Raw genomic sequence first — 25,331 nt, 5'->3', positions numbered from 1 at the left:
TCTCCCCAGCCCTGGAGGAAATAACTTAAAGACTAGGAGGAGAGGGGCACGGGAGTGGATTTTTCATGTGTTGCTAACCTAGGCGTCAAGTTCTGACTTTATTTCTCCAGATGGGGCCCGAGAAAAGCATTGGTAAAAGAAGTGCTGTGGTCTTCACACTGCTTTAGAGGTCATTTCCTGTGATGTGGCTGCTACTAGAGAGCAGTGTAATGACTATAGGCTCTCTTATCATGGAGAGCAGTGTAATGAGTATAGGCTCTCTAATCAGGAGGACAGACACAGAAAAAACCAAGAGGGACACTTCATGGCCCAGAGTATCTCGAGGGAAAGTGGTTACAGTTGTATAGGGCAGCAGGCCTGATAGATACAAAATGACCCAACTTCAGGATGGAAACTAATCAATGGATGCTATTGGCTGGCAAGGGCTGTGAAGGGCATGAGATAAGACTCGGTGTGCAAGGTGCTGTAGTTTGAGTGATGAATGTCTCCCAAAGGCCCCTATGTTGAAAGGCTTGGTCTCTAGGATGGTGCTACAGGGCAGTGGTGGTAGGTCCTGAGGACCCGGGGGGCCTGCTCTCAAATGGGCCCCTTCCTGTTATTGTTTGCTCCTTGGCCATGGGATCAGCTGTTTTCTGTGCCGTGTGCATCCTGCTGTGGTTTTATCAGCAGTGTCAGAGGCCTCTGTTATGTAGTGGAATCTACGGGTCCACTCCATCAGCCTTGTCATTTGTGAGCTAAGATATGCCCTTTCTCCTTATTAGTTAGTTATCTGGGGATTTGTTATAGTGACAGGAGGCTGACCGACACTTAACTTAGCAGTTTAGCCTCCTACAATCCATAGGTGTTAGCAGAAGACATGAAACACAGGCCGAGTTTACTCATAAGACAGCAGTCAGAATGAACAGGAACGGGCTTGCATTAGCACCCCTTGTCTTTCAAGTCCCAAAGGTCATGTGAAGAGGCCACTTGTATGCTTCAGGTACAGTGGGCATAGCTGAGAAACTCCAAGCTTAGAACTTCAGTCTTCTCTGGTGAACCACGAGCTAACCTGACCAAGCATGTCCTGGAGGGAGACATTGTCTTCTCTTACAGGTTAGGAAAATCTGTGCTCCCTGCCCGAGGCTGTCTATAAACCCCTGAAAAAATACTCTAGAATAAAAGCTGATAGAACCCAGGTAACATTGTCCTGGGAATTGCCTCCCAATAAGAATTAAACTAGCCTAACTGGACATATAACCCAAGTAGTAAAACTAGGACTAAACTAACTGTAAATCATTTTCAACAGTAATTATACCCCCATCCCAGTCTTACACCAATATCTGTCCCTAACCCTAACCATATGAACTTTAAATTTAATGTTCACGTGGCTCCATTTTAAGTTTGTATCTAACCCTATTTCTAACACCAGCTCTAAGTTTACTCTAAGTCTAAAACTCACCATAACTAAAATCCTTTCTTGCTTCTTCTCTCCCCCACCCCGTCTCTTTCTCTGTCTCTGTCTCTGTCTCTGTCCCTGTCTCTCTCTCTCTCTCTCTCTCTCTCTCTCTCTCTCTCTCTCTCTCTCTCTCTCTCTCTCTCTGACACACACACACACACACACACACACACACAAACACACATACACAGTACAGTGGGTGGATAGAAGACCAACTCAAGTCAATCTGGCAAAGCTGCTTGCTTGCTCTCTACTCCCTAAGACAGCGCATAAACCAAGAGTAATTTTAATAAAAGTGAGGCCGTATAACTTTAAAGAAGAGTTGAGGGATAGTATCAAAGTCTGTACCCCTCAGGTTTGTCAAGGAAACCATTAACAGTGTAAAGAGAAATAGTCACACTTCTTGTTACTGTCCAACAACTGTTTTTGAATGGACACTAATTGCCCCACAATCAGAAACATGATTTCTGACTATTTCATTTAGGATTCCAGCTAAAAACACATGATAAATTAGATCAACTGAATAGAGGAGAGTTCCGTGGAGGGAGTATTTACAAAAGGCCTCAGCAAGGAACACAGAAGCCATTTGGGACAGTTGTGCAATGTGTCACTAGAATATGGAGTTAGACAGGCTGTGTGCAAGGCCATCTGGAGACGGGCAGTGTGCAAGGCCATCTGGAGACAGGCAGTGTGCAAGGCCATCTGAAGAAGGCTGTGTGCAAGGCCATCTGAAGTTAGGCTGTGTGCAAGGCCATCTGGAGACAGGCAGTGTGCAAGGCCATCTGAAGAGAGGCTGTGTGCAAGGTGATCTGAAGACAGGCTGTGTGCAAGGCCATCTGAAGTCAGGCAGTGTGCAAGGCCATCTGAGGGCAGATTGTGTGCAAGGCCATCTGGAGACAGGCTGTGTGCAAGGCCAACTGGAGACAGGCTGTGTGCAAGGCCATCTGAACAGAGAGTATTGACCTGTTCCCAGACACACCCACCAGTGGAGTGGAAACAGGTCATTCTCTGGTCTTTTCCACCCATTCTAGCTCTCTGCTCGTGAGATCTAGTAGAATCCAGAGGACAAGGGAACCTGCTGATGGGCCTGGAGCATGGGAGAGAAGAGTGGGTTTGGCATGTCAAACGGTAGGAACTCAGCCCAGCACAGCAAAGCCAGGAGTATTAGAAGGAATCCTTAACCTCCAATATTCTGACTCCCCACCGCTTCCATTACTGGCTAACTTCTTTAAATCTACTATTATGGGGAGGAATGAACTAGAAGTCAGGTGTTTGGGACAGAATTCTGCCTACATTTATACTATACAGTATTGTTTACTTTTATTCCACACCTGTATAAATATTAATGTTTTAAATTTTACTTGCTAGTGTCTTCTGAAATTTGTTGATGCACTACCATCCTTATTCCCGTTTTATCCAGAGAGAATATGTTCTGCTACAATTTTTTAAATATGCCCTCATTTGCATTGACTACTGAACCAACCCGATGCAGACTTGACCCAACTATTTCAGCCATATTTATTTATTTATTTATTTATTTATATTTATTTATTTATTTATTTATTATTTATTTATTTAATTATTTAATCTATCTATCTATCTATCTATCTATCTATCTTAATGCTGAATGCCATTTATTGATGTTTTACAATCTTGCATCTAAGCTGTCAACGCCCAATATGCAGAATAGACAGACAAGGAACTTCCCCTTAAGCATTCAGGAGGGTGGAACCCAGCAGGGAATTAGCATAGGGGGGATATCAAGGTCAAGGTCAGCAAGCAAGGCAACAGTTACCCAAAACGGGGGCCAGGGCTCTACAGGTGCCCCCTTTTACTAATAAACTAGCTTCTGACTTAGGTTATGTGGGATGTCAGCAGGTCACCTTACCTGTAATGGAGATGCCTGACCAGGCCACACAGGAACTCTGTCTTAGGTTGGTGAGCACCCCCAATGGATTACCCGTCTCTGAATACTCATTATCATACAGGCTCAATCGTGTGTGAGCTGCAGAGTTAACTGCTACCAAAGATATCAAAGTGGTGCTGGGCTTGCAATCTGTGTTTTCAACACAGAAAAGACCAACAGAAGTCCTAACCCACCCATAGCCAGTAGGCTAAAGGCAACTGAGCCATTCCCTTCCTTAACGAGCCTTACTGCAAATTGGAGTCCTTGGAACATGGTATCCCAAAAGTAAATGGAACTTGAGTTTATGAATTTATAATTTTCAAAACAATTGAAATGTACATAACTATTGAATTAAATTTATCATGCCCAATAGAATGAAAGATTAACTAACTGTGGTAGCTACTTTTGCTGCCAGGGTCTCCACTGTGCTGGCTGTAGTAAGCTGTAGATATAAGCAACCGTCTTATTAAATAAGAAACACAGAACCAATGCAAAGAAGAAAGCCAAGAGATCAGAGCTAAGAGCCTTACCCACCTGCTGCAGCTAGCCTTTTAAGCCAAGAGACCTCTCTGAAAAAGAGCTGCTTCCTGTCTGTTTGTCTTTATATAGTCTTTCTGTTCTGCCTTCTCATTGGTTGTAAAACCAACCACATGACCTCCTCGTCACTGCCTGTTGTACAGCCCTCCAGGTCTTCTATGGTATTGAGATTAAAGGTGTGTGTCTCCAATGCTGGCTGTATCCTTGAACACACAGAGATCTACCTAGCTCTGCCTACCAAGTGCTGGGATTAAAGGCATGCACCACCAACGCCCAGCTTTTGCTATGGCTCTAATAGCTCTGACCCCCGGGCAACTTTATTTATTAACATACAATTAAAATCACATTTCAGTGCAAGTAAAATATCACCATAGTAAGCAATTATGAAATGGTAATCCCAGAAACAGTAGCAGCGGTGGCCGCCACTGTTATAACAGCAATAACGGCATCAGCAATGTCAAATTCTCTTCTGGAATGTGTGGGCATCCACTGGCACGGACACAACTCTCAGAACACAAACCACCAAGGCCCATTTTTCTTGATCCCAGCACGACTTAAGCTGGCAGCTCTGCAAAAGAACAACTAAGAACCATAAAGAAAAAACAGGCAGCTCACAAGGAACATAACTAATGGTCTTTTTATTTTTTCAATTAACTGAGCAATTTATTGAAGGCTTCACAAATAACTATAATACTCCTTGATCTGATTCTCATCATTAAATATTAATAAATGTTCTGATTAAGCATAAAAGAAGAGGAATGTAATGAAATGACATTGATTTACTGCTTATATATTCATTTGTTTAACTAGTAATTTAAAAAGCAATGTTTGTACACAAGGCTATGCACTAGGTTTAGGAGTGTGAAAGAAACTGTTATACTCTCATGAAATTTACATCGTAAAAAGAAGAAATGAACAAAAATACAATACAACTTAGATACATTCTCTATATATTCTCTACTAGGACTAAGATTCTACTAACAAATATAAAGCATGATAACAGTGTTCCAACAACCTGTTTGTATTAGTGGCAATAGTGGTAATTAGTGGTAATATTATATTGTTAATCTAGGTAGATTTGAGTGGAGACATCATGAATGTATTTGAAAGATTGCTTTTAAGTTTTGAGAATCTTAGAGAAGTTCCTGTGTATATACACATATGCCAACAAACATGTCCTTATTCACACTCAAAATTGAATTACTGCTTATCAGTTTTTCAAATTGTAATCCTTCAGGGGACAAAAAAGGAAATGGACATCAAAAAACTACACATCAATAATTTTTATTTTATTCTTGAAAAAAATATGGGTGAGACCTACCAGAGTTTTATGTTGAGAAAAATCAGGCTTTAGAATCAGATTGGTGTGAAGACAAATCTTGGATCTCACACCTATGCTTGTTACTCTTCTGTGTTGAAACCAAGGTTGGATAAAGCACAGGGACAAATAGCCAAAAGAATGGAAACACACGAACTATGAACCAAAGGCTGAGGGGCCCTCAACTGCATCAGGCCTTCTGAATAGGTTAGACAGGTGATTGGCTTGATCTATTTGGGAGGCATCTAGGCAGTGGTACCAGGTCCTGGGCTCACTGCATGAGATAGCTGTTTGAAACCTGGGACTTATACAGGGACACTTGGCTCAGTCTGGGAGGAGGGGACTGGACCTGCCCGGACTGAGTCTATCAGGTCGATCTCAGTCCTCGGGGGTGGCCTTGATCTGGAGGTGGTGGGAAAGCAGGGTGGGCTGGGGGGAAGGGGAGGGGGCAGGAAGGGAGAGAACAAGGAAATCTGTGGCTGTTATCTAGAACTGAATAGTATTGTAAAATAAAATAAATAAAATAAAAAAAAGAATTTCTTTAGAAAAGGAACTAAGCACAAGCCTTCATTTCTCACTTATTCCTGACAGTGAACTCAATGGAATGGGTTACCTCACACTCCTGTTGCACTGTCTTCCTTGTCAGGATGGACTGTACCCTCAAACTCTAAGACATAATAAACCCTCTTTTCCTCAAGTTGCTTAACTAATGGTCTTATAATGGCTACATTTAGGCTTATAAATTTTAAGGTATCTTCAAAGGGGGCTAAATGAATTTCAGGAGGCCAATAAATGTTGCCCAGAGCCACTCCTGAAAAGTAGGTACTACACCAGCTTGAAGAGGATTTTGAAAATGAAAAGGCTTAGCTGGCATGCTACAGTTAACAAATGGAGGTCAGTGAACTTCAGGGTTATCCTTAATCTCCAAGGTATCTGGGTGACACATTCTCAAACATACTTGAAAAGGCAGTTACCATACATTACCTTCTGGAGAATCCAACCACATGGCTACAGTTCCTAGGCTTACATTAATGCTTGCCAAAGCTGGCCATATTGGGCTCTCAATCCCCATTGACATCAGAAGGGGAGAGTTTTTCATGAAGCCCCAATAGGTCTCTGCCATGTTGGGCTTCAGCAGCAGCCACAGGGCACACTCAGTGCACAGGAATCCAAAGAGGAACTTCATTGTCCTGAGGAAAGACATAAACAGAACCCCGGGCCACACCAACACCAGATTGGGTCCCCTCCAAGTGCCAGTAGAAAGATCCTTCCATCGCTCCAGAGGGTGATTTGCAATAGGAGCCCTCCAATTCAGTTTGTCAATATTTTGTTGAGTATTTTTGCATCCATGTTAAGGAGGGAGACTGGTCTATAATTTTCTTTCTTTGTTGCTTCTTTGTGTGGTTTGAGTATCAGGGTAACTGTAGCCTCATAAAAAGAGTTTGGTAGTGTTCCTTCTCTTTCTATTGTGTGGAACAATTTGAAGAGTATTGGAAGTAGCTCTTCTTTGAAAATCTGGGGGTTGGGGATTTAGCTCAGTGGTAGAGTGCTTGCCTAGCAAGTGCAAGGCCCTTGGTTCGGTCCTCAGCTCTGGAAAAAAAAAAAAAAAGAAAATCTGGTAGAATTCTGCACTGAAACCATCTGGTTCTGGGCTTTTTTTTTTTTTTTGGTTGGGAGACTTTTAATGACTGTTTCTATTTCCTTAGGGGTTATTGGTCTTTTTAAATATTTATCTGTTCTTGATTTAATTTTGGTATGTGGGATCTATCCAGAAAATTGTCCATTTCTTTCAGATTTTCCAATTTTGTGGAGTACAGGTTTTTGAAGTATGACCTGATGATTCTCTGGATTTTCTAATTTTCTTTTGTTGTGTCTCCCTTTTCTTTTCTGATTTTGTTAATTTGAGTGCTCTCTCTCTCTCTGCCTTTTGGTTAATTTGGATAGGGGTTTGTCTTTCTTGTTGATTTTTTCAAAGACCAATTCTGTTTCATTGATTCTTTGTATTGTCTTTGTTTCTATTTTATTGATTTCAGCCCTCAATTTTATTATTTCCTTGTGTCTATTCCTCCTTCGTGAGTTTGTTTCTTTTTGTTCTAGAGCTTTCAGGTGTGCTGTAAAGTCACTAGTGTGAGATTTCTCCAACTTCTTTATGTGTACATTTAGTGCCATGAATTTTCCTCTTAGCACTGCTTCATAATGTCCCATAAGTTTGGGTATGTTGTACTTTCATTTTCATTGAATTTTAGGAAATCTTTCATTTCTTTCTTTATTTCTTCCTTGACCCATTGGTGTTTTAGTGGAGCATTATTCAATTTCCATGAGATTGTAGGCTTTCAATAATTTTTGTTGTTGTTGAAAATTAACTTTAAGGCATGGTGGTCTAATAAGATACAGGATGTTATTCCAATTTTTTGTATCTGTTGAGATTTGCTTTGTGACCAAGCATGTGGTTGATTTTCCAGAAGGTTCCATGGGGTGCTGAGAAGAAGGTATATTTCTTTGTGTTAGGGTGGAATGTTCTGTATATAGCTATTAAGTCCATTAAGTCATAACATCTGTTAAGTTTCAGTCTGGTAGATCTGTCCATTGGTGAGAGTGGTGTGTTGAAATCTCTTACTACTAGGGTGTAGGGTTTGATGTGCAATTTAAGCTTTAGTAATGTTTCTTTTACAAATATGGGTGCCTTTGTATTTGGGGCATAAATGTTCAGAATTGAGATTTTATCTTGGTAGATTTTTCCTGTGATAAATATGTAATGTCCTTCCTGATCTCTTTCAATTGATTTTAGTTGAAGTCTGTTTTATTAGATATTAGGATAGCTACACCAGCTTGCTTCTTAAGTCCATTTGATTGGAAAGTCTTTGCCCAGCCTTTTACTCTGAGGTAGTGTCTGTCTTTGAAGTTTAGGTGTGCTTCTTGTATGCAGCAGATGGATGGATCCTATTTTTGTATCCATTTTGCCAGCCTGTGTCTCTTTATAGGTGAGTTGAGACAAAAATTGATATTGATGGATATTAATGACCAATGATTGTTAATTCCTGTTATTATTTTTTTGTGTGTGTGTGGTCGTGTTGAGTTTCTCTTCTTTGGTATTTGTTGGTGTGGGATCATGTATTGCTGGAGTTTTCATGGGTGTGTTTAATTTCCTTAGGTTGGGTTTTTCCTTCTAGTGCTTTCTGTAGGGCTGGATTTGTGGACAGGTATTGATTAAATCTGGTTTTATCATGGAATATTTTGTTTACTCCGCCTATGGTGATTGAGAGTTTTGCAGGGTATAATAGTCTGGGTTGGCATCTGTGACCTCTTAGTGTCTGCATAAGATTTGTCCATGATCTTCTAGCTTTCATAGTCTCTTTGAGAAGTCTGGTGTTATTCTGATGGGTTTGCCTTTATATGTTACTTGGTCATTTTTCTTTGTTGCTCTTAATATTTTTCTTTGTTCTGTATGTTTAGTGTTTTGACTATTATGTGGCGAGGGGACTTTGTTTTTGGATCCAGCTTATTTTGGTGTTCTGTAAGCTTCTTGTATCTTCATAGGTATTTCTTTCTTTAGGTTAGGAAAGTTTTCTTCTATGATTTTGTTGAATATATTTTCTGTGTCTTTGAGTTGGTATTCTTCCCCTTCTTCTATCCCTATTATTTCTAAGTTTGATCTTTTCATGGTGTCCCAAATTTTCTGAATATTTTGTGTTAATGACTTTTTGGTTTTAGTGTTTTCTTTGACTGACGAATCTATTTTCTCTATTGTGTCGTCAGTGTCAGAGATTCTCTGTTCGATTTCTTGCATTTGGTTGGTTATACTTGCATCTATAGTTCCTGTTGGTTTTATCAGATTTTCTATTTCCAGCATTCCCTCAGTTTGTATCTTCTTTATTGTTTCGATTTCAATTTTCAAATCTTGAACTGTTTCCTCCATCTGTTTAATTGCTTTTTCTTGTCTTTCTTTGATTTCTTCCAATTTTTTGTTTGTTTTTCCTTCCATTTCTTTAAGGGAATTTTTCATTTCCTCTTTAAGGCAGTTTTTTATTTCCTGTTAAAGGAAGTTTTTTATTTCCTCTTTAAGGGCCTCTATCATCTTCTTAAAGTCATTTTTAAGATTGATTTCTTCTGCTTCTGTGTTGGTATGTTCAGGTCTTGCAGGTGTAGAATCACTAGGTTCTGATGGTGTCATATAGGTCTTGATGTTGCCTGTATTTTTGCACTGGCATCTACTCATCTCTCCTTCGGTCAGCACAGGTGGTGTCTGTGTCTGAGAGTGCCTCTCTTGCTCCAATTGATAGTCTTGGTCCACTGGGAGTTCTTGGTCAAATCAGTGCTCTTGGGCTCTGTTTCTCTGGGAGCAGTTTAGTCCAATTGGTGTTAGTGGGTTCTGTCTCAGAGAGCCAAGTCTCCTGAGTGCACTGTCACCCTCAGCTCTATTGTGGCTTCTTATGACAACCAGGCCTTACACTTTGTCAGTTGTATTTTTACAAAAGACCTCCTAAGTGTCTGCAAACTCTACCACATAAGGAAGCCCAAATGATCTGTGCCAAACCTAGTTTACTTACATCTTACCTTTGTGAGATCTGGTAGCTCATTGTTATCTGAGGTATTTTAGAAGAGGCAGGAAGACTATCATTTTTTTTATCCTGTTTATTTTTTCTTTTATTTTACAATACTATTCAGTTCTACATAACAGCCACAGATTCCCTTGTTCTGCCACTTCCTGCCCCCCTCCCCTTCCCCCCAGCCCACCCCCCATTTCCACCACCTCCAGATCAAGGCCACCCCCGAGGACTGAGATTGACCTGATAGACTCAGTCCGGGCAGGTCCAGTCCCCTCCTCCCAGATTGAGCCAAGTGTCCCTGTATAAGTCCCAGGCTTCAAACAGCTATCTCATGCATCATTCTCCTTTTTACAGTAGTCTGTGATGGTCTTGTGTTCCCTGAAATATTGTGCACCCTAATAAACTTATCTGGGGTCAGAGACAGAACAGCCACAATATTAAACATAGAGGATAGGCAGTGGTAGCTCACGCCTGTAATCCTAGCATTTCAGAGGCAGAAATCCATGTGTTCAAGGATACAGCCAAGCATGGTGACTCACGCCTTTAATCCCAGAAAGTGAGCCTTTAATCACAGGGACTGATGGTAGAAAGCAGAAAGGTATATAAGGTGTGAGGACCAGAAAATAGAAGCTTTTTAGCTGGTTAAGCTTTCAGGCTTTGGAGCAGCAATTCAGCAGAGACTCATTCTGGATGAGGACTCGGAGGCTTCCAGTCTGAGGAAACAGGATCAGCTGAGGAACTGGCGAGGTGAGGTAGCTGTGGCTTGTTCTGCTTCTCTGATCTTCCAGCATTCACCACAATAACTGGCACCAGGTTTGATTTTATTAATAAGACCTGTTAAGATTCATGCTATAGTAGTCACTGTCCATAGGTTAATCTTAGAGGTGATGAGAAAAATAACCACACCCAGCTTCTTTAATTATTTCCTTGTTCTTTCTACACTTCTTGCCTAGTGTCTTATCCATCTCTCTCTTTTAAAGGGTTTTTTCATTTTTTTAAGATTTATTTATTTGTGTATTTTATGTATCGGAGTACTCTATTAGCACGTATGCCTGCATGACAGCCGAGGCCATCAGATCCTGTTATAGATAGTTGTCAGCCATCATGTGGTTGCTAGGAATCAAACTCAGGTCCTCAGGAAGAGCAGCCAGTGCTCTTAACCACTGAGCCATCTCTAGCCCAGAAGTTTTTTTATTATCTTTAATTATATGTATTATGAATTATGTTCTTGGAGGCAGTTCCCTCAGAACCAGAGTTACAGAAGTTTGTAAACCGCCAGATGTGGATGCTGGAAACTGAACTTGTCTGCTGGAAGAGCAGTACATTCTCTAAACCACTGAACCATAGCTCCAGCCCCATCCTCAAACTCTTACCAACACTGACTTGGTGAAGATGTAACTGGCACACTTTGCTGGGCATATTAGGAATTCTACAGTAGAGAACAGGCACTGGGCCATTCATTTCCCGCAGAAATTTTAGTTCTCTATGGTTTGTCCTTTCCCTCCTGTTCCTTTCAAGGAATCATGTCCCTTCTCAGTTTCATTCATGTACTGTTGTTGGTTGTTTTTACTCTTTTTTTTCTCTTTGGGGGGCCCACCACCTAGCTCCCAAATATCTTTCTTATGAATGCCAGGCCTTAGCTTGGCTTATTTCTAGGCAGTTTTTCTTGAATTAACCCATCTACCCTTTGCCTCTGGGCTTTACCTTTCTCTGTTTCTATATATCTTTTCTTTCCTTCTGATTCCATGTCTGGCTGTGTGGCTGTGTGGCTGGCTCTTCTTTTCCCACTCCTTGATCTTTTCACTTCCCAGATTTCTCCTCCTATTTATTCTCTCTGCCTGTCAGCCCCACCTATCCTTTCTCCTGCCTAGCTCTTGGCCATTCAACGCTTTAATAGACCAATCAGGTGTTTTAGACAGGCAAAGTAACACAGTTTCACAGAATTAGACAAATGCAACATAAAAGAATGCAACACATGTTTGCATTATTAAACAAATATTCCACAACATAAACATATGTAACACATCTTCAACTAATATTCTAGAACAATGTAGTCTAATTGTTTCAGGTACTTGGGTCAGGCAAAGGCATGGAGCATATTTTAAAAAAAAGTCCAAAAGAAAACTTGCCCTGTGGAAGGGAAAACATGCCCATAGTAGAAGATAACTTACAAAATGAAATAATTCAGGTGAAGCAGAAACTCATGTGGTGATCCGAATGATCTTTCCTGTATTAGTTACTTTTCTTGTTGCTATGGAGATACCTGACAAGTATCTTATGGGAAGAAGGTTTTATTTCTGCTCACAATTTTAGGGAACACAACCCTCCATAGCCAGGAAGGCCTGGTGGCAAGAACCAGAGGCATCTGATCTCACTGAATTGTCAAGAAGGGAGAGTTGGGCTAGCCTATTAAAGCCTAAGTGTGGACTTCAGTGACCCATCTTCCTGGAGAGTGCTACCAGCCAGGGACTAAGTGTCAAACAAACACCAGTTTCTTTTCCCGTTGCTGTGATTGTTAATCCTATGGATTGAGAATAAGCCTCCTACCACAGTTTAAAGCCAAATTTGAAGCAAGCTTTAATTAAATACTGGTCAAGTGGCCAGGTTCATACCCCCTGTCCCGGGAAATGACCCAGAATCACAGTTTGTAATGGTTTAAGAAGGAAAATCCATAATTCATTGCACTTCCCATCAAATCCACTCAGGGACAAGCATACATCCTGACATACTTCCAGCCTGTGAACCTCCTGCCCACATGTGATCAAGCACATCCAATGCAGATGGATCAGATAAACTTGTTTAGGGGAGTGAAAACATGTGGCTTGTTATCGCCCATAAACAATAGCCTCCAGCCTTTCAGGAACTATCTGTCCTTGGGCAAGGGGCTTGCAGATCAGAGGCATTTTTGTTTCATGGATCTCTTAGGCATGGTAATTGTTAAAATTCTGCCCTCACTCCAGCTGCATGACTGCACACGCACAGTTCAGGAGTTAAGCAGGGTCTTGCGTTTTACATCATCAGTGTGTGTTGGTGACTACGTGCTCGCGACGTGGTCATGCAGTCAGTGCATGCATGGTGTAGCTCTGTGGGCCCACTTGTGCCTTAAAGAGCCGCGACTTAGACCCCACTCTCTCTCTGTTCTGTCTCTTCTCCCACCATCTTTCCCTCTCTCTGCATGTGCTCCTTTCCCAGGCTTCCTTCTAAAAAACTCTGCTACTAAATAGTCGTGGCCGTGGCTCGTGGCTTGTGACTTCCACTGGTATCCAGTGCCACCACCATCGCCGTTTATCATTCTTCCAGTAATTAAAATGTAACTTTGGCTCTCAGATGATAAAAGGCTCTGACAAAGGAATTTAAGAGACAAAGAGATTGCAAGGAAGCCAGGGCACCAGCAGCATGCAGTAGCTGGTCATATCATTGTCACATTCAGGAAGCAGGAAGTGTTGAATGCACGGTGTGGCTCGGATTCCTTTCTTCACCCAGATTCTCAGCCAGTCAGTTGTTACCCACAGTGGGTAAGTCTCCCTACCTCAATTAAAGCAGTCAAGATAATCACCCACAGATATGACCAGAGGCCAGTTTGCCAGGTGATTCTAGATTCTGTTAGGTTGAAAATTAACACTAACTAGCATATCTCCAGTGCAACTCTCTGGAAAGAAGGAATGAGATCTCTCCCTCTACTCAGCCACAGCCTTTCACCTCTGACTTTTATACCATGCAAATGACATATACATATTTGGTTAGATGTTTACAGTTATTACAGGTATAATAGCTTTTTTAAAAGTTTAGATGATTTCTAAATGTTTCTAGATAATGGTAACAATGACTTACATTAACTATGTATGTCTAAGTAAAATGCTTTTATAGATTATTTCACTGTATAGTTAGAGCAACCTTATGACTTAAGCCAGGAAGAGAGCTTTGTTGGGTCTTTCTGAATGTCTTAAGGAAGGTTACTAGATGAATAAGAAGGGGAAAAGCATGGACTGGAACAAGATCATTCCCCCAAGTCTATCGATCTTTATGTTCTACACAGTTCTATTAGGTGTAGAGGCCTTCCTTTGTGTTTCCATCTTCTTAGAGAAATATTCTATAGTTAAGTCCTATATACTTAGGGTGCACATAGGTAGGTGCTTATAAGAGTGGGGCAGAGAATGTCACAAGAGAAAGCAAAAAGTCACACAAAGGTTCACTTTAGGAGACCCAGAGAATTTTAGTTTGATGTCCAAAATGCTCTATCTTCCATTTCCTGTCAGCCACTTGACACACAGTCTCTTGACAATGGGGACAAAAACAGCGTATGCTATCAATTCCTATATATAGTTTAAAGCTTTCGGATTAATATCTTAGAGGCCACATGTGACCTAAGTCTTCTATATTAATGTAACAGGTCATCAGGAAACTCTGATTCGGCTATACCCATCCCACCAACTTGTGCGACCTTGAAGCAGTTCTCAGAGATTGCCTTTTTCTTCTTTATCCAGTGTAATCCAAAGTTTCGTCTCACGGGGTTTTGTGAGAGAGAATACTTAACGCTAAGAGGGTACACCATGACCAACTTTAAGTTTCTTTTATTTCGTTTTGCAATGTTGAGACGGGCGTCCTGAGCTCTGAGCATCGCACACGCCAGACGCAAGCAGAGTCTGGCGCAGCAGTAGCAGAAGGAGCAGCAGCAGCGGGAGCAGCAGCAGCAGCTGCAGGAGTAGCAGTAGCAGAAGGAGCAGCAGGAGCAGCAGCAGCGGCAGCAGCAGAAGGAGCAGAAGGAGCAGCAGCAGCAGAAGGAGCAGAAGGAGCGGCAGCAGCAGCAGCGGCAGCGGCAGTAGGAGCAGGAGCGGCAGCAGCAGGAGCAGCGGCAGCAGAAGGAGCAGAAGGAGCAGCGGCAGCAGGAGCAGCAGGAGCAGCAGCGGCAGGGGCAGCAGCAGCAGCAGCAGCAGCAGCAGCAGCAGCAGCAGCAGCAGCAGCAGGAGCAGGAGCACACTCTAGGAGGTGGGAGAGAGGACGAACCCTTGGGTTTCAACCCGCCCAATCAACCTGACCGCAAGGCGGAGACTCTCACAGTTTAGGTCTCGCAGGCACTGGGGGTGCGGTCTCCCCGAGAGAGCGTCCCGGCGTGGCGTCATCACTGCGCGCCGCCTCGCCTTGCCTGCACAGCTCCGCCCGAGCCTGAGACGGCGGAGCTTCCTTCTGGTTAGGGCCAAGCGCGCTTTCCTCCTGCGCCTTCTGTGGCCGCTGTGGATCCCAGGGAAGTGAGAGGTCCAGAGTCTCTTTTCCCGGAGGAGGGCGTCTTCCTCGAGGGCTTCCGAGCGGAGACTCAGCCATGCCGAACTCGAGGCCCAGACCCCGCCGCGGCGCCGCGGGTGGCTCAGGGGCAGCCGGCCGGGACCGGCTGGTGGCGCGGTCCTTGCAGAGCGCTGAGCACTGTCTGGGCGCCCAGGACGTCGGCACTGCCTATGCCCATTACCTCCTGGTGCTCAGCCTGGCGCCGGAGCTCAAAGACGACATGAAGGTGAGGCCTTCCTTCCCCGAGTGCCTGTCAAACCCTGCAATCTTAACAGTGACGACGGGGTAGGGTGTGTGTGTGTGTGACAGAGACAGAGATTGAGAAACTTCAAGCATCTGACTACTATGGGAGTCGATTCCCTGCAGGGCTCTCCTGCAGCCCATCTCAATACAGCCAGGTTTTTGTAACAAGTCAAAAGTCTTCTCACATCTGTTTCAGAATTTCTGCCTCACTTAAGGTTCCAAAGGCCCTTTCAATGCTAATAAGACTGGGTAGTCCTTTCTCTCTTCCAGTATCTAATTAGCCCTGCCTTGGAGGCTTGCATTATCCTGTGTAGAAGGAATACTGTACGTCCTGGAGTTGGATAAGGGACTTTTATTTGAGGATCCACCTTATGTGCAAGTTACCCTGTTGAACTACTGTACGTTTTCATGTATTAGAATCTCAATGTCATAAAACAATGTAATTGCACATTCAGTTTAAGCTTTGGACGATCTTGCTTTGTTTGGGCCAGAGTTTCTCAACCTGACACTGTTGACATTTTGCACAAGCCAGTCCTGTGTCTTCCTTCATGTTTGGCAGCATGGTCTGGCCTCTGGATGTCAGTAGCATTAGGCTTTTGAAATTCACAGAAATTTAGGACCTGGTGGTTTACCGCAGAATATGATAGCGTTCTGGGTAGTTTGCTCCTCTGTGTAGACAGCAGTAGAATCCACACAATTTTTCTTTGTGCAGTTCTAGCTGCTGCTTCCGTGAGTGGACAAGATAAATAGTGGGTGTTGAAAGTACACATAAAATTTGGCTGTGAGTGTAGATCAGTGGAGGAGTGCTTGTGTTGGTAAAATTCTTATCCAGGGAAGACATAAGCCATATCTGCCCTTTTCCCTAAGATCCCAACAACAAACTGAGGTCTCTGGAGGAACCTGTGAGTTCACTGGGCTTACTTACAGAGCATAGATGAGGGGTTACTTATTGAATGTGGGTGCTCCCCTCACAAAAGGCTACACTGGAAAGCCTTTACCCAGCAGGGATGATAGCCTTCTCCTAGCTCATAGCCTGACTCCCTGCCACCTTCAACTGTCTTCCCTGGCTTATACACTCTGTACCAGAGGTTCTCAACCTGTGGGTTGTGGCCCCTTTGGGATTCAAATGACCCTTTCACAGGGGTCACAGGTCAGATATCTGTATGTCAGATAATTTACATTATGATTCATAGCAATAGCAAAAGTAGTTATGAAGTAGCAACAACAATAATTGTATGGTTGGGGTCACCACATGAGGACCTGTATGAAAGGGGTGCAGCACTAGGAAAGTTGAGAACTGTAGCTCTAGACTCTACTTGAAGCCATGCAGTTAGAGCAGTGTCGCATGCAACAGGTGGTACGAGCCGCAGGATACTCAGTGAGGGTCTCATGACCCAGCCTGCCTTTCTAGGAGAGATGTAAACAGTCAACAAGTCCATCTGGTATGATCTTTGCAAGTGGACACAGCTCAACTCCCTTTCAAGATGGCAGTTGTTTGGCTTGGAGGATAGGCCTGTACAACAACTTGCCACAAAATGGCCCTGAGTGTGATGCTCCTGGTTGCACTCCCAGCACAGAAAAAAATAAGTGTAAAATTTGACTGTATGGCTGGAGACCTAGCTCAGTTGGTGGATTTGTGCTCAGCATGTGTGAGGTCTAAACCTAGTGTAGCAGCACACATCTGTGATCCCAGCACTTGGGAGGTAGAGGCAGGAGAATCAGAAGTTCCAGGGTAGCTTCAACTACGTAAATGAGTTTGAGGTAGGGTTGTGTGCGACCCATCCTCATTTTCAATTAAAAACAAACTGGTCATGGCCAACACTCAATAGGATTTAGTAACTGGCTTGTTTTATATGAAACAAAGTTCGTATTTCTCTGCAAATGCCACATTCGCAGAAGTTTGTTTCTACCTATACGCTCACTTCAGTCACATTAAACTGTTGGGGAATGTTATGTTAAGGTGTGTTACTTCTGTTTATGTTGCATTTGTTTAACTCTGTGAAGCTGTGTTACTGTGCCTGTCTAAAACACCTGATGTTCTAATAAAGAGCTGAACGGCCAATAGTGAGGAGAAAGGATAGGCGGGGCTGGCAGCCAGAGAGAATATATAGAAGGAGAAATCTGGGAGAAGAGAGATCTAGGAGCGAGAGGAGGAGGAGGAGGACATCAAGGGCCCACCACCCAGCTACACAGCCATCAATGGTGTAAGAGTGAAAGTAAGATTACAAAAATAGAGAAAGGTGAAAGCCGAGAGGCAAAAGGCAGACAAGTTAATTAAAAGTTAAGAAAAGCTGGAAAGAAACAAGCCAAGCTAAAGCTGGGCATTCATAATTAAGAATAAACCTCCATGTGTGATTTATTTGGAAGCTGGGTGGCAGGTCCCCAAATGGACAAAGAGTAAGAAAACAAATAACATTAAACCACTTATGTTTTAAAAATTTTAAACTTAATATATATGAATGTTTGCCTGTATATATGTATACGTGCCACCTGTGTGCAGTAAAAGGGAGGACCAATATCGGCTCAGGGTACCCCAAGACCAAGTTCTCAACACAAAGGGGACTTATTTGCCCAAGAGGGATAAAGGGTGGGGAATAAGAGACAAAGCCAGGAGAGAGAGGACAGGGAGAAGAGGAAGGGAAGCAGGGAGAGGGGAGGGGCATTTATCCCAAGGGGAACATAGGACCGCCCCTGGATAGAGAGGAGACAGATGTGTCCAGAGGCAAATGGTGGTTTATAAAGGTAAAGGGGGAAACCCCATGTTAGGATGAGGTGTTTAGTTTTAATTGGGCATGTTCATTAGGTGAGCCAAAGGGGGCTTTTAATTGCTGGACTTCAATACTTTGACAGTTGGATCTTGGTAATCAGCCTCAGGGGGAGGAAGTGGCCAAATAAGGGAACAGACCTTGGTGACTAGTTTCAGGAATGTACTCTAACGGTTCTTAGCAAGGCAGAGGGAATGGGGAGAAGGGCAAGGCCTGCCAGAGCCATGCCTGCTATGCTCAGGCTGGCCAGAGTCTCTTCATGCAGGTGTATCTGAGGAGACCAGAAGAGCACATTGGATTCCTTGGAATTGGAGTTATAGCCAGTTGGAGCTGCTATCTGGGTGCTGGGGAGCTGATCCTGGGTCTTCTGCAAGAGTAGCAAGTACTCTTCTTCTTTTTTTTTTTTTCTTTCCCTTTGTGAAACAAGGTTTCTCTATGTAGCTTTGGCTGTCCTCAAACTTGCTTTGTAGACTGGGCTGGCCTTGAACTGAGAGATCTGCCTGCCTCTGCCTCCCCAGTGAGTGCTGGGATTAAAGGTGTGCGCCACCACCACCACCCGGCACAGCAGGTACTCTTAACTACTGAACCATCTCTGCAGCTCCGTAGCTGTTTTATTTACTTATTTTTGTTGTTACCAGGGACCAAATCCAGGGCCTTAAGCATCCTAGGAAAGAGTATTCAACCACTGAGCAATCTGTTAACCTAGAGAACTCTTGGTCCATTCATATTTCTGGATATCTAGAATATATATATATATAGAATATAATATATATATATATCATATATATATATATCATATATATAATAGAATCTCCTTTATTATCCTTGTCTTCCTAGTAAACTGTGGGGCGTTTACCCACCACCCCCACAGCTTCCCAGAGTTTTCTTGAGTGCGAGCAGCAGGAAATATTAGATAGAAGGATTTATAGTGGAGAATCTTGTGGAGATAAACAGATAGAAAATCAAGGATAGCCTCGAGAGGGCCTGGAACCTATTCCAACGGGCCCCGACTGTCTCTGGTCCAGGGTTTTTATAGAGACGCCAAGGGGTGGAGCAAAAGACCTCCTCCCCCAGCACAGCCAAGTGCAGACCATCTCAGACACCTGCACTCAGGCCCGTGGTCCTGATCATCCTCTATTCGGACCTGCTGGGTAAAGCCACGAGGAACCCCGGAACGGGCTCCCACAGGTCCCCCCTTCTTAATATATAAAAAAATAACTATTAATGGCTTACAGCAATCTCCATAGCTGTTACACCTCCCAGTATGGGAGTAGAGGATGATATAGATGGCATTTCTCTTTTGAATTAGGTCCAAGGTGACCACAGCAGTCTTAGCTGCCTCAAGCCCTTTCTAAACCAAAAACTCTTAAGGCAACTACAAACTTAAAGAATCCCTTAGCTTCATCATCACCATTAACAGGTTAACATAAATATTGCTATACATAGTTACAATTCTTTCAATCTTACAACTCAAAGCAAACTCTTAACAGAACCATTAGAATTAGCATATATGGTGCTATATATAGTTAACAATTTTCTCTGTCTTACAACTTGAACTCAGTCATTTGAATTTTCTTGTTAACAGAACATAGGAAAAACTTCGATGTATTCTCAAACAAACATTTCCTCAATTCCACAAAGCCAGGGTGCATTAATATCAATAGGTTTCTGCGAACATAATTCAATCTCATAGCTCCTCCTTTTCTTTATAATTTTTAAGCAAAATCTCAAGCCTAGTTAGAAAACCCAAACTTTTCTGTTTAAACAGTTCCATTTGTAACACAAAACCAGTTCCATAAGTAATTCCATTTTTACATAAACAGTTCCACAAAACAATTCATAAATCACCAGTTAATAAAGCATATATGCATACACAAAATTGCATCTCGATTCTAAGTAGAAATACATTTCTTCATTTAAACAGTTCCATTTTTAACCCAATTCCAGAAAACTGTTCCTAGGTCATTACTATAAGTAAGCTCAAAATTGTCCCATTGCAATGAAATCTCTATGGTTTGTTTCATTTAAGTCTTAAAATTCAAATGATAAATATTGGTACTAGCCTTCCAAATTTGAAGAAATCCATAACCAAAATGTTTTTGTAATTTTATCTCATTTTAAGTTCAAAAAGTTCAAACAAAAAATAAATTCTGGTATCAGGCTTTCACTTCCAAATATGAAGAGACGTTTTTCAACCAAAACTTTTTGCAGTTAATTTTTGTTCAAACAAGCGTCTCTGCAACTTTTGTTCTCACAGACAGACCTTTTTAGTTATAGTAATATTTTAAACCGCACCGTTTTTGCTGTTAGCTCAGGTTTTTCTGTGCTGCGTTGATATTCCACGGATCTCAGTGCGGATGCCTTGTGCTGGTTCTGGCGTCCGCCATTCTTAGCTTCTTAGCGGCTTCTGGAGCTTTTGAAACCATTCAGACTGCCTACCTTGCAGTCTACTAGGACACTATCTCCTGTGTGTCTCAGGTGTTTTCACCATATACATTAATAGACTCACACTTAACATTTACACTTTACAAACCCACATAACATGTGCTTAAGCATAAACTCACTCAACATTTACACATTTTTACAAACTCACATATTAACATCTACTTATTTATACTTTAAGGAAACTATAGAACTACTTTAGCAAATATATTTCTTATTAATTCTCATATACTTATATTCATTCCATCTTATTTCTTATTTAAACTTACATTTACAACTAGCATCTTACAAGATGTCTTAAGAATACTTTAGATACTTCTTACAAGCTTATATTCTTAAAGGAACTCTATCGATCTATTTTACAAACTTATATAGGCTACCATTAGCATATATCTAACTTAGCAAACACCTAAAGATTTCTTAACACAGATCTAACAAGACAGAATTTTTACAAATTCACTTATCTTATTTTCATCTTTCTACTTCTTCCTCTTAATTATCACCATCTATATTAGAAAGATTCTCTTAACTAGACAGGAAGTACGTACATCATTTCTAAAGTTTAGAGTTTATAGTCAGCTTTGTTATAAAGCACTGGGATTTAGTGTTTTCACTTCATTAGCTTTAACTCCTGATGTTATTAGCAGTGGTGATATTTAGCATTGATTTCTTATAAGGAACTTTCAGGTGAAGCAACTCTTTTGTAAGACAGCTAGATTTTCTGAAGTTTCCCATCTATAAAGCAGTCATTTCTTTTTTGAATGCCTGTTTCCTTGTCTCCTTATTAGATTTGTAAAGGAATTACTCATTGTAGGTAGTTTGTTCAAAAGGCAAAAACTTTTTTAATTTCAACATAAGTTTCTTCATATCTAAGACAACGTTCAGTGTATAAACTGTTTTCCCTTGTTTTAAGGATTTTAAAGTGACTTGTTTGCTCTTAAAGGTAGCTTTTTTGTCATCCAACTACAGTAAAAACTTTTCACAGCTATTAGGGTAAATAAGGCATTTTACCAACGGCGCCCCAAACCACGAAGCACCTAGTTCCGTATCCTTTCAATTTTTCTTCGGAACTGACACTTAAACTCTTAGACGATTTTCCTCCTTATTCTTTTAAAAGCTGTATTTTAAGTTTACCATGAACGTATTTTTGAGCTGACAAAAGGATTTCAGAGCAATGTCGCCATCTTTAGCGGAAAAACTACCTTTCCCAGAATGCATTTCCCTTATATCAGTCCATAATATCAGTCCCATATCAGTCCCTTATATCAGTCCCTTATATCATTTCCCATAGTTCTTTTTGGGTCTGAGAGTCAACTGGTTCTCTTTTACCAGACTTGCTTACAAATTCTTGCCCGGGAGGTTTGAACAAAGTTTTTTGCTTTTGCAATGGGAGATTTGAACGAGCATTTTACATTTTCAGCTATGGGACATTGGGAGGTTTCTATTCTCCTCAGCTGGCTTTAACAGGTGTCTCTCCTTCATTTGACACTGGCCCCGGATCAGAACCACACCTGCCTCCTTAGCGCGCATTGAGGCTGGCATTTCTGATAGCAACTTTCCTCGGGGCTTGTGCTTGCCTTAGCCAGTCAGTGAAAAACAAGATCATTTACAACAGCTTTTTCATAGCTCCTTCAGAGATTTTCTCCCGCTGATCTATCTCATTTTGCTTGTTCCTTCCTTCCCCAGATGCAGAGCTTCAGCTATCTGTCTGCGGCTCTGTTCCTCTGCTAGCTGCCTTTGGAAGAAGGGGCTTTTTTTCTCCCCCGAATCTGCCTCCAATTCTAGCAGCTTTTTCAGGTCATACATTTTCTGGGGAGGTAATCTGTCCCTTCTGTTTCTTCAGAGTCTTTCTCCCAGACAGTTCCCAGTTTGGTCTCAGTTTATCCCCTCTACCCCAGAAACGGTTTCTGACACTAGAGCGGCGGTTTTCCCTGGTACTGAAGGTAGGGCTTTTTGTCCGTTTCTGTTTTTGGGGTCTGTGTGGTTTGCGTACAGACTGAAAATCTAACAAGGGAAGTTTTTGCCATCTCTAAACTCCCATTAGGACAGGTGCTTTGCCGCATCAGGCCTTCACCTGGCCCAGTCCCCCAGTGGGTTGTGTTTGCTTGTCTGGGTGCTCAGGACAGAGCTTATGCCAGAGGCAATCACCCCTCAGGGCTACACTCCCTCATTCTCATAGGGAGTCAGTTGAAACAAAGCTTTTCTCAAAGAGGTGCTTTCTCTGACAGAAAAGAAAAGCTTTTACTCCTGGAGAGTTCTGTTCTGCCCTGGCTGGGCTCTTTCCCCAGACAGCGTTCTGACTCAGCAGCACAACTGCTTCAGACACAGTTCAGCTTTACTGTTTTCCCAGAAAAGTCCTTTCTCTGATAGGAAAGCTTTTTCTCAGATTTCTTTTTGTAGCTGTGGACCTATCAACCTGGTACTTGTAGGAAAGTGGACAACTGTGCCGTTCCCACCGGCTTTAGCTTTGTTTGTTCATTAGCAATCTTCCCCTCGGGTCCTGTACTTTCCTGCCTCAGCTGTGCACTCCAGGAAGTTTACCACTGCAGGAACCCTAGTATCCCCGAAATGCACTCCAACTCAGAGACGCTGGCCAGTCACCTCTGGGTTTTTGGTCAGAAGCGAGGATACAATGCTAACAGTTTGTATTGCTTCTGGGGATCCTTTGCATTCGGATGATTAGGAGCACCTTTTCATTCTGAAATGCTCACTCAGACAAAACCCTCCATGCCTCAGCTCGGCTGTAACTGTGAAGCTTGGCTTTTTTGCTTTTCTCAGGTAAAGTTTCCTGCCCTTTGGGGCTCTCTGTAGCTGTTCACCCTTGCTCTCCCCAAGCGTTTCCCTCAGGGTACTCTGACCCACTGTCTTTTACTAGCTTGAAGAGACAGAGCTTAGAAGAGGTTTTTAGAATCTTGTTTCTGCCTCCTGCATTGCAGGGAGGATTTTTAAAGCTTGAAAACTTAGAGAGGTTTTGCTGTCTTAAGAGGTTTGTTGTTTTCCCTTAGAGCTAATCACAGGTGGTCCCCATACTAATATCTTCAGGTGATTCTAATTTTTGTCCTTCTGAGAGAGAAGGTTAGAGGCTTTAGTTTTTAAGTTTAAGAGAGAAAGATTAAGGCTTTTTAGAGAGATTTTCCCCCCAAATTTTCCAAGAAAAGCTTTAGAGTTTAAGAGAAAGATTTTTTCCCCCCAGGAGAAAGACCAACTTTTCCCAAAACTTCCCAACTTTAAACTTTGACTTCTTACACCCCCATTTTTGCTTCAGGGAGAAATTACTTTCTCCTGCTGCTTGGATTTGGCTTTTCAGCTGTCCCCAGGTCAAAAGCTTCCATAGGAAACTTTTCCTTCCCCATAAGCTCAAAGAAGAGCTTTTTTACTACCCAAAAAGCCCAAAGAAAGATTTTTTCCCCAGTTTGCTTTCAAAGCCCCCAAAGTTAGAAAATTGAGTTTTTCTGTCTAGTTGCCTTACTTATTTTTTCCTACACAATCTTATACTTCTAAGTTTTTCCTAAACTATATTACTACCCTATATCTTATACTTATCACAGATAGAAATTGAGAAAGGGATAGAAGATAGAAAATTGACAGAAGAGAATTTCGCTGCAGCATCGGACATCCTTCCAGTCCGCTTTCCTTTTCTCTCGAGGATAAAACCCCTGCCTCACCAAAAATATATATATATAAAAATATATATATTCCATAACACCGGCATGCCTTTCCACTGGCAGGGCTGACTCAGCACTTTCACCAAAAACTCTGTAATAAAACTATTTTCCTTTATCTTTAGTCCCTATTACTTTGTCTTAAGTCCCTGTTCATTTGTCTTTAGTCCCCCCCCTTTTTTTTGTCCCTTTTTTTCTTTAGTCCCTTTTTTCCCCTTTCTTTAGTCCCTTTTTTCCCCTTTCTTTAGTCCCTTTTTTTCTTTAGTCCCTTTTTTTCTTTAGTCCCTTTTTTTCTTTAGTCCCTGTTCACGGCGCCATTCTGTGGGGCGTTTACCCACCACCCCCACAGCTTCCCAGAGTTTTCTTGAGTGCGAGCAGCAGGAAATATTAGATAGAAGGATTTATAGTGGAGAATCTTGTGGAGATAAACAGATAGAAAATAAAGGATAGCCTCGAGAGGGCCTGGAACCTATTCCAACGGGCCCCGACTGTCTCTGGTCCAGGGTTTTTATAGAGACGCCAAGGGGTGGAGCAAAAGACCTCCTCCCCCAGCACAGCCAAGTGCAGACCATCTCAGACACCTGCACTCAGGCCCGTGGTCCTGATCATCCTCTATTCGGACCTGCTGGGTAAAGCCACAAGGAACCCCGGAACGGGCTCCCACAGTAAACTGTTGTAGTTCAGTTTTGGATATTAACTCTTATGTGTAAAGTTTATTGTCTTGAGAAGAGAATGTCTGGGCCTGCCTTCTTTGCATAGTGCAATATCATGGAAAACAGATGCAGGAAGAGGAGACTGAGCTCGGTTGGCAGTGAGAGGCAATTGCTGCACTCCATCAACTGACCAAAGGTCAGGCTAGCTGTAGCCATAGAGATTGTCAGGAAGTGGCAGATTTAAAGATAGTGGAGTTAGGATGTTTTATGATAAAACTTGGGGGACACAACGTATGTCTACTCGCCCCAGATCTCATGACAGACCAAAATATGGATACCATCGAAGTCCAGCTTAGTGAACCATTGAGTTTATTGGGATTACTTACAGGGACAGAAATAACTTACAGACAGCTGTGTCATCCAAGCCCACCCCACCGTGGATGACAGTCACAAAGCTGGACACTGAACACTGCACAGCCTGCTGGGAGCCCACCAGACGGGAGAACATCCTTTCCAAGTGACTCTGCTCTAAACCTCTGCCAG

The 25,331-nt window shown here is 42.4% G+C and overlaps 1 protein-coding gene across 16 annotated transcripts in view; it reads left to right on the top strand.

Moving 5' to 3' along the window:
• The first annotated feature begins 14,484 nt into the window (after positions 1-14,484).
• Positions 14,485-25,331, top strand: part of LOC143273263 (protein arginine N-methyltransferase 9-like) — a 31,608-nt gene continuing 20,761 nt past the window's right edge. For 3 of the 16 annotated variants that reach the window (XM_076571811.1, XM_076571812.1, XM_076571819.1), the window contains exon 1: positions 14,858-15,249. In XM_076571811.1, the coding sequence (XP_076427926.1) occupies positions 15,061-15,249 (189 nt within the window). In that variant the 5' untranslated portion in view covers positions 14,858-15,060. Of the gene's footprint in view, positions 15,250-25,331 lie in introns of all 16 variants that reach the window. The other 13 variants (XM_076571818.1, XM_076571817.1, XM_076571820.1 and 10 more) reach the window with 7 other exon arrangements.

The sequence above is a fragment of the Peromyscus maniculatus genome, chromosome 5, assembly GCF_049852395.1.
Source record: "Peromyscus maniculatus bairdii isolate BWxNUB_F1_BW_parent chromosome 5, HU_Pman_BW_mat_3.1, whole genome shotgun sequence".
Taxonomy (NCBI): Eukaryota; Metazoa; Chordata; class Mammalia; order Rodentia; family Cricetidae; genus Peromyscus; species Peromyscus maniculatus.
This window is presented reverse-complemented; position numbering and strand designations above follow the sequence as displayed.